We start from the raw sequence: 10,068 nt of genomic DNA, 5'->3' as shown, positions 1-10,068 counted from the left end.
AAACCAATACATGGAATGGTGGAGCTCGAGTCCGGGGCTTGGGTCTGTTTTAAACCGAGAAAGTATCCAAGCATGCGCTGTAATTTGGTGTTTGCGGTGATTTTGAAGCTCAGACAAACAATGTATCATTTGGTTCGACTCTGCGGAGGTTGGATAATCTTTGGAAACTCAAAAATTGACCGAGAAACTAGCTGAATATAGAGATCTCCGAGTAAGAAAAATATATGGAGAACGTTTGCTACAGCAAGGAGTACCAAGTTTGATGTATACCGAGGCTTAAAGGAAGACACACCGGTCCAGTTGGATTCCACTAGAGTCCTATCCAATCAGAAGTCGTCGTCACTTCGTAAGGGTACTTTGCAAAACACTGGACCACTGCACCTATACTTTAACGCTTCAAAACAGCAGTTTGAGATAAAGATTAGCCAACTCGGTGAATCATCTCGCATCCTTTTCCATTACGGATTTAGTGGATCGGGTACTAGGCGATGCCTATATAAAGCAGCCACAACCCAAGAAGAGAGACACCTTTTTACAGAGAGAAAGAAAAAGAATAAAGAGAGAGGAAAGGTTTTTATTCATATCTTAGGGTTTACCCCTTTAGGGGGAAACCAAGTTATTTTCTTCTTCTTATTTCATATATTTTTCATGGGTTTTAGTAAATCCATGTGTAGCTAAATTTTCACTGATTAAGGTATGATTTCAAAGTTCTGGTTTATGAAACTTTAATTATTTTTACAAGTTTATTTTGAGTTTAATTTTCTTTTCGATTGTCTCTATTAATTTTAGTGTGTAAGATTACTATTGGGTTATTCAATCGGCCATTTGAATTAACCTGATAATAATTCTTCTACTAGTATTGGGACTAGTGATACGTGTAATAGTAACTCAATTCCTTACACAAGTAGTACATCGCGAAAGCTGACAGAGGAATTATGTTAAGCAATTGTGTATAGAGATGACACTAGTAAGCAGACCGAGCTTATGCGTCTGATGCTAGGATCAACCTAATTCACAAAACATAATGCATTCGTTTGGGTTACACCTTGAGAGCTTATTCATGGTGGCTCAGATGGATAGAATCTGGTAGTCGAGCGCTTCCGTATCCAGTGACAACAGGAATTCTGGGGATAACAGAGCTTATTGTTATTCTACAGTTGGTGACAATGGAAATTCTACAAGAAATTAACGAGTACTTTTATTAAGTTTCTTTTCAGTGACGGCGAATGATTCCTTAATCATCTTTCTTTTATTATTATCTTTTTATTTTACTTTAATCAAACCAATCCCCCTCTTTACTTTATTTTTGCTCATTCAAATAACATATCAATTACGCGGCTCTCTGTGGGAACGATTTCTTACTACCGCTATATTACCAGTTAATTAATGGGAAATATCTTGATTAATTTGTTGCACTTACGACATGCATCAAACATAACCCTATCAGCTGGGATAATGTTTGTACTAGTATTTCAGCTGGTGGTTTGGATATGAAGAATTTAAAGCTGACAATGTTGCTGCAAATCTTAGATACATTTGGGATCTCATTTCTGGCAAATAAACCATATGAACTGTCTGGGCGCAAGAAAATCTCCTTAAGCACAAATATTTTTGGATCATGAATACTCCACAATACTGTTCTTAGAGTTGGAGGAAACTGTTAGGTGATGGAGCTAATACTGATTTCTCTAGTGGATTTTGGCATCCTTTGGGAAGGCTTTGAGACTGGCTAGCCAATGAATCTCTTGAAAAACTTGACCCTGATAGGAATAAGAAAGTGAGAGATTTTCTTAGAGATTTTTAAATGGTACTGATACTTCTATTGATAATCTTATTCCTTCTTTCGTAGATATTAAATTTAATAATGAAGAAGAAGATAAGTTGATCTGGACAGCTAGCAAATATGAAGATTTTTCTATGAAGCATATTTATAATGCTCTAACTATAAATAAGACTGAACTTGCTTGGACTAAACTTACCTGGTTTGATGGAAATATTCCCAGAAATTCTTTTATTTCTTGGCTTACCTGCCATAGAAGATTGAAGACTAGAGCTAAGTTAAAAGTTTAGAGAGTTATTGAGACAGACTCTTGTCTCTTATGCCAACAAGGGGTGGAGGATGAGGATCACTTATTCTGTAGATTTCCTTTCTCAGCTGAGATTTGGAAGGGTAGAATCCTGAAGTTGGGATACCACAGGGATATTCTAGATGGATGGAATTTGGAGATTGAGTGGTGTGTGAATTATTTCAAAGGTTCTGGTGACGTTGCCACCATAAAGAGGTTGGCCTTCAACAACTATATCGATGGAATTTGGAGATTGAGTGGTGTGTGAATTATTTCAAAGGTTCTGGTGTCGTTGCCACCATAAAGAGGTTGGCCTTAAACAATTATATCTATCATGTTTGGAAGGAAAGAAATGGCAGGTTATTTACAAGGGTAAGTAACTCTTTGGATGCTGTCAGTTTTCAGATTGTTAATTATATAAGAATGAAGATGGCTAGAAGTAAGATGACGGACAATGAGAATCCTAATAATTTAAGATTTCTGGAGAGGTGGGGAATCTCTTTTAAGCTTGTGAAAAAGAAAGTTATCCCTTGTAGATGGAAATACCCTGTTATGGATGAAATTATGATTAATATTGATGGATCAAAAAAGAAGGAGTTTGAAAGTTGTGCTGCAACTATTAGAGATGGTCAGGGCTTGCTATTGTTGCTGATGTTGCAGGTTGTGCTTCTGATTCAGTTCTTAGTACATAGCTAAAGGGGGTTGAATTGGATTTAACCTTCGCTGAGAAGTTTGAATTACCTAAGATTCTTATAGGTATTGATTTTATAGCTGCTTACACTTTGTTAACCAGCAGACATCCTAAACTTCTTTAGAGTGTACTGCATTTATGGAGGAAAATTAGTCAGTTAAAAAGGAAGTTTGGCAGAATTATTTTCTCTCATGTTTTTCGAGAAAACAACAGGACTGCTGATCTGTTGGCTGCTACCCATCCCAGGCGTCAATTTATTCAGATTGAACCAAGGGATTTTAGTGATGAGTTAAAGAAGATTATTGATGAGGATAGAAATTTTAAGGTGTTCGATGTTCTTAAATCAGGTTAATTTGTTTCTTTTTTATTTTGGTTTTCAGGTTGGGGTCTTCTTAACCCTGCGAAATGCTTCAAAACCGAAAAAAAGTAAAAGTAAAAATAAATAAATCTATCTGACCGAGATTTAGGGCATCTATTTCCATTACTAACGTCCATTCTGTAGGCCAAGTGGAGGTAACTTGAGTTTGGATTGAGAAAACAATGGACTTCAAGCTATCGTATAGCCGTGCTAAAAGGATAAACGGGAAAATCGAGATAATGGATTTTAAAGAAACTTGCTCAAATGATGCAAGATGAATTTATATCAAACTTAAATCTCTCGATTCGATCATTTCCGTCTGTGCTTTCGTTTTTAAGGACTTCGAACTAGTTCACTAGCTGATTGGACTAGAAAAAACTGCTTGGACTAGAAAAAAACATCCCAGAGGTCATGCCTTTGACCAAGTCCTTGAATCGGAATTTATAACTTTTATATTATTTGATATTAAAAAATGTAAAGACAAAAAAGAAGAAGATAAGACTGTTTCTTCCATTGATGTCAACCACAGCTTTTCATTAATCATGGTGATTATTTTCTAAGTAAATCTAATACCTAATAGGAATTCCACTTAAGCTAATATTTCAATTTTTTTCAGTTCAATTGATTCATTGCAAGTAGAATTCCAACTGATGAACCCTAAAATGAACAAAATTTGTAAACACATCCAAATCTCACAAGGATTCCATCCATTTTACACTACTAAACCAAATTGTGTTGTGTATCTCACATAATATTTTACAAGTTTCTGAAAATTAAACATCAACAGAAATTAAAACCGAAAAAGAAAAAAATATATATATAGGACAGAAATTTTGATACCCCCATGAATGAATTAATAAGGTCTTGGATTACTCGGAGGACGTACTGAAACTTGCACTGGTAACGGTCGACCGGTACCAGACCCGCCGCAACTACTGCAAGCACTGCGCCCTGAACCAGCACACGATCGACAACCAACATCTCCATCGGACCATCGCGAACACATACAGTTTACTCTTCCTGTGCCATTACAGCTTGGGCACCGCGTCATTGGTCCTGCCATTGGTTTATCCATTACTGTTTTTACAAGGACTGCTCCGACTAATACACTCAAACCTGTCGCCAATTGATATGCAACCACCGGACTCATTTTGCGAGATTACTTCTTTTCTGGTACGACGAAGACGATGATGATGGTTTTGATAAATGAAAGATGTAAGGGTTTGATATTTTCTTTTGGTAGAAAATGTTATGAAAGAAGTCTATCTTATTTATGCGTATGATATTTTATGGAGAGGAAAGAAGAACAAGTGGTAGACTTATTGAACACGTAGTTGTTGGGATTCCTTAGTCTCCTTTGGTTGGTTATAAATAATACCGACTAGAAAATTATGGTTTTGGATTTTTGTTTGAGAGAAGATGTTTTTGAGTTCATGTTTCGTTTAAGCAAAGAAGACCATGGGATTTTCTAGAGGTGTAGATGAATATGATGACATTATGATGTGTAAGTGTTAACCCAAGAATCCAAGATTGAAGAAAAATGAGGAGCATTTGTAAACCCAAAATAAATTAGCAAAGCCCAATAAGCATGCCTTGGGTCTTTTTTGGTTTTTGTTGATTTTTATAGGAAAGACAATTTGATCGTTAAGTTAAAGAGTTCCATGAAGATTTCTTTAATGTGGAAGAATGGTGGAGCGTTATAGAGTATAATGGGCATGCTAATCGTGTGTTCTTCACGAAGTTGCAGAATCTAAAATACTTTCACAAGAATTGGAGCAGGGAGAAATTTGGCCTCGTTAAGAAGGAGAAGAATGAATCAACTTTTAAGATTGACCAATTGGACCGGCTGGAGGAAGCAAGCCCTTTGAGTCAATTACAATTTGAAAAAGGGTGATAAGTGATTTGAAGTTGAAAGCTACTGATGCAATGGAGGCCAAAAAAAATGGTTTGCTAGAGCTAAATAAAATGAGTTCAGATGGGGATTCAAATACTTCTTATTTTCATATGATTACAATGTGGTAGCAAAAAGAGAAACAATATTTCCAAGATTGAGATAGACGGCGAGGATTGACTTGAGCATGACAAAATCAAGATGGAAATGAGGACTCACTTCGCTAATTTGTAATCTGAACGTAATGGTGTGTCATTTTCTTTCGATACTTGCATTTTCTTGAAATGGATGATGGGGAGAAGAGGTGGATGGAGAGGATTTTTTTGAAGATGAGGTTTTCAGCGGTATTAAACACATTTGATCAAATAATCGAACCATGCCGGATTCTGCGCACTTGATTCCCTTAGTTGACCGCACCCACAACTAACAGTTGCTACGAACCAAAGTCGAAGACTTATAAACAAATTTGTCTCTCGCAGATATGTCTATTCTTTATTCAATTTTTGTTCCATGTTTTGATAAATCAAGGTGAACAGGAACTAATTGATAATGCGGACTTATACTCCCGAAGTGCATCCTAGAAATATCAATCATTTCACAATAACCCAACTAATTAACAAAAAAAGTTATTGCGGAATCACAAGAGTCTGAGACGAAGAACTGTTGTGATTACTTTTTATATCTTACCCAACGAAGATAAATCTCGAGTAAATCTTAGGAAAGATAAAACTCAATAAGATAGAATAAGTAAGATCAGAATACGCAACTACAGAGAAAATAGTTGGATCTGGCTTCACGAATCCCAAATGAAGTCTTCAAGTCGTGAACCTATAATGCTTTTGTAAAAACCTAGGTTAAAGGAGAATCGACTCTAGTTTGCAACTAGGACACAAGAAAGTTTCGGGATTAGGTTTTCCAGTTGTTAGAGTTCTCCCTTATATAGACTTTCAAATTAGGGTTGCTTCCAGTCAAAGCTAAGATGGCTTAGTAACAAAGCATTCAATATTCACCGTTAGATGAAATCTTGATTTAATATTCAAACTAAGTCTTCTTAGAAATTAAGCAATCGATCTGCATCGTTAGATGGTCTTAGATTGTTATACACAAATGAAATATACTTATATTTAGATATGGATAACCATACCTAAACGTGTATATTGAGTTGGCTCAACAATATTTAACCGAAGTTAGCCATATGAACATTTTTGTCTTAGCCTTATTCATCTAAAACTTCTAGATCAAATATGATGATCACAAAAACATGTCATACCAAATCATAAGTTAGGCATTGTGATTAGTTATACCAAGATACATAACCTAAGTTAAGATCGGTTCTATTAACTCACACATATTGGTCATCCAAAGATTTGCAATGAATAGCCGGACCAATAAGCCTAATGACTTCCATTTCGATTCACGAAACAAGTTCATGAATGTACTTCCTTTAAACAAATGTAAAACATTTTTTCCTAGGATTAAATCTTCACCATTACCCATTCACATAATCATAACAACATATAAAAGATTATGTCGATGTCATATCTACGAAGTTCAAAAGATAAGTGTTATACTTCGTAGTATAATTCATTAATACTATGATCATACTTTTATGATCATGTCATACTACTAGAGTAATATATACACTATGTAGAATATATACAGCTTCGCAGTTATTTTTTCAATATAGCACGACTTGAAAGATACCTTAGGAATGAAACAGTTCAAGTCAATATTACTAACCTCAAGAGGAAGGATGATGTCGTCGTTGTAGTTCGTTACTTCTTCGCACTCTTCAGGTCTTTGGAGTAATACTTGTATGTCTCAACATACCTAGACTTTCTAGTCTAACCTAAACGAAGTTGACTCTAGTTTATAATCAAGCGACTTTAGACGATTTTTGATACTAAAATATGACAAACAAACTTGACATACCAATGTTTGGTGAGTTCAACAGAGCAATGCTCTAACAGTAGGGTACTAGTGAAAATTTTATCACAAGGCCTATTTTGAGTCACTAATCAAATTTGAATGATGAACCACCATTTTAAGTTACAATGCATAATTTATGGTGCAACGAGGTCTTGTGAGCCATCATACATTCTGTTATAACGAATATGGTGCGCTTTATGCGAAAAAAATGGAAGAGAATTGAAGAAAAAAAACATAGTTCAATTAGGTGTGCATAATAATGGGTTGAAACAAAAAGATTACAATCTCACAACAACATTTGTAATTTTAGTTTGGGTAAAGGACCTCTTTCCCAACATCTATTAACTATAGTGTTCCATACGAACTCAAATTCACTCTTTTTATATCAAACTCAGATTCCACCTGAAGCTGGAATTATTTATTTATTTTTGACAGAAGAAGTTGGAATATCTATGTACGTATATGAATCTCTAGAAGTCAGAGGCGATCAAAAATCACTTTTGCTCATCATCAACAAAAAAATACAACTTACTACGTGCGCAGACTGGTACAAATATATTTTCTCGACGGGTAGATCGAATGAATTTTTTAACCTAAGCATGACATGGTTTAAAAAACATAGAGCATTTGACGACCCTCGACCTAGTGTCAGAGGTGATAATAATCTCCCTCATGATGTCACATATAAGTTCACAATCCTCTTGTTTATAACCCATCTATATAAAATCACGTCTCTCACTGTCTTCTACCAGCTGTTATAACAAGAGTTGCAAAGAATCGACGCCGATCCAAAAGAAAAATAATATGTTTTACCTAATCATATCATCACATAGATACTTGTTAGACTCCCAATAGAATGTGTTTATCGGTGTTACCGTGTGTCTAAACTCCTTGAAATCTTAGCCAAAACTCTTTTCTATATTCGCACACACCTTGCTCAAGATGCTTCTATCATCGGTTTGCAATGTTTTTCGCAATTTTGTGACCGAGTGATCAAGTTTTATTTCCTGGATGAGCAAGATAAAAATGTTTTGGAAGTAAACCTGAAACTTAATTGTGTTATATGCCGAAAGAATATACAACATGCTTTATGATTCTTATGATGGGTTTCTTTTATTTAAGAACGAAGATAAATCATATCCATTTTTGTCATATGGAGTTATACAACATAAGAACAAGTAACCACTATGAAGGACTGTTTTCAAGTATGTGGATTATTTTTTTCAATCCTCACAACAAGAAATGCAAGGTGATTCTTCAATATTGGGCAGATAGAGGTGAAAAGTATGCATTTGATATACTAAGTTTTGGACTCAAATTATGGAGGAATGATCATAAACAGAACATTATATTGGATGGTTTACAATATTCCCAGTGACGCTGAAGTTAAGTGTTCAAATTCAATTATGACATTTGAAATCGCAATAAATAAGTTAAGCACGATGCAACATGGTGGAGCTTCCTGTGAGGCAAGTATTAATTTTAGTCTTTTTGTTTATAAGCATGGTGATATGCACTTAGTAGCGATGGAAGGGCAGTTGGTTTTATGTGTTCTTATATCATGTACTGAACTTATGTTATGAGATCTAAATCCCGCAACAAATAGTTGGGATAAAGCACACTGTGTGACCCTTCCCAAATAATCTATGCCAAAATATATCTCAGGTCGGCAAAATAAGTTGGATGTCGAAGTTGTGAAGATAAGGAATGGAAAATTGCTAGTTAAACAAAAGAACAGACTGCTGCTTCGGGATTTGGATTTGAATACTCACAAGATTGTTGAGAAGAAGGGCATTGAGGATGACAATTTTCAGCAGTTCATACTCCTAGTCTAATCTCTTTAGTTACTGATAAATTGATACAGTTAGATATGTAAATAGGTTAAATTTTCTCCTTAATAATTGTAAACAAAACATTATTAAGTTCAAGAATGGTGTGCGCAATGGATTCGGTGTTCTGTAATATTCATTCCATTATGGGAACACATACTTTTTTATTGTAGAAACAGACAACAAGTGAACTTGTATCAACAAAATTTGGAACTTAATCGTTAAACATTATCATAACAATAATAAAACATGCATTACAGAAAAAACAACATCACATAACATGGCCCAGAAGCTACTAAGAACAATAACATAAGATCCGCAATATGAAAGTGTTTAGTAGTCGAACGGCCATTGATGTACACGAGGTTGATGAGCAAGTATAAACCTATGTAAAATAATATCTTAGGGACCACAAAAAGAAATTCTTATATGAAGGTTATTCGTATTAGAAAGGCGACCTTGAATAGATAATTATTATAATTATAATTATTATTTTTTTTTGGTAATTCAATTTTCATTAATGGAAATCATGATTATATGGATCTCAAGTACGTCAAATTCAAAAAGTAACAAGAAACAACACGCTTGTAGTGGTACATGATTGAAAATTCCGTCAAGGAAAAGAGAAGGAATTCCAAATACTGACCTAATACAAGAATGCAAGAATCGATTCAATCGAAAAGAAGATGGTCATCATAATATTTATGGACTATTTGATAAATCGTCTTCCTGATGAAGTAATGCTCCAATGATCTAGGAGTTATCTGCAAATTTGTTGACCAGAGAATCGAGAGTAACCTGAATTCGACGATGCACTTGAACAAACATATAATCAAGATCATGTGACCATTAAAATAAAAGACAATCACCATGAAGGTGAAGAAAAGAAGCTGAAACCTACAAACAAAGCAAAATTAGAACCCTAATAGGAAAGAATCCTTTTATTCTAAAACTAAAACACACAAAAAAAAAAGTTCCTTGCTCAGATCTAGTCCCAAATGGACTAGATTTGAGCAAGAAGATGAAGTTGAGTTTTTTTTTTTTTTTCATGGAGAAGTGGAGAGAGAGGGGAGATGAAAAGATAAAAGGTTACAAAATGTCATTTTCCAAATAGTTCATAAATCTTACTATACTAATATAAAGAAAAGAGGTATTTTTGTTGAAGCCTTTCTTTCGCTGAAGCTTTTATCTAATTCCCAATATAACCCTAGATTATAAACTCTCAAAATCAAAATGACAAAGTTCCGAAGTTAATAATAAAAGAGTGCAAAGCGTTAATTTTTCATTGGCCGCCTTAATGCTCT

The 10,068-nt window shown here is 34.7% G+C and overlaps 1 protein-coding gene across 1 annotated transcript; it reads right to left on the bottom strand.

Annotated features, from left to right (window-relative positions):
• Positions 1–3,605: 3,605 nt before the first annotated feature.
• On the bottom strand, positions 3,606–4,465 carry LOC113281075. The gene has a single exon (XM_026529719.1). The coding sequence runs from the start codon at positions 4,263–4,265 to the stop codon at positions 3,969–3,971; it is 297 nt and encodes a 98-aa protein (XP_026385504.1). The 5' UTR covers positions 4,266–4,465; the 3' UTR covers positions 3,606–3,968.
• Positions 4,466–10,068: the final 5,603 nt, after the last annotated feature.

Source organism: Papaver somniferum, chromosome 5 (assembly GCF_003573695.1).
Source record: "Papaver somniferum cultivar HN1 chromosome 5, ASM357369v1, whole genome shotgun sequence".
Lineage (NCBI taxonomy): Eukaryota > Viridiplantae > Streptophyta > Magnoliopsida > Ranunculales > Papaveraceae > Papaver > Papaver somniferum.
The sequence above is the reverse complement of the archived record's forward strand: the minus strand, read 5'-3'. Positions and strand labels throughout refer to the sequence as shown.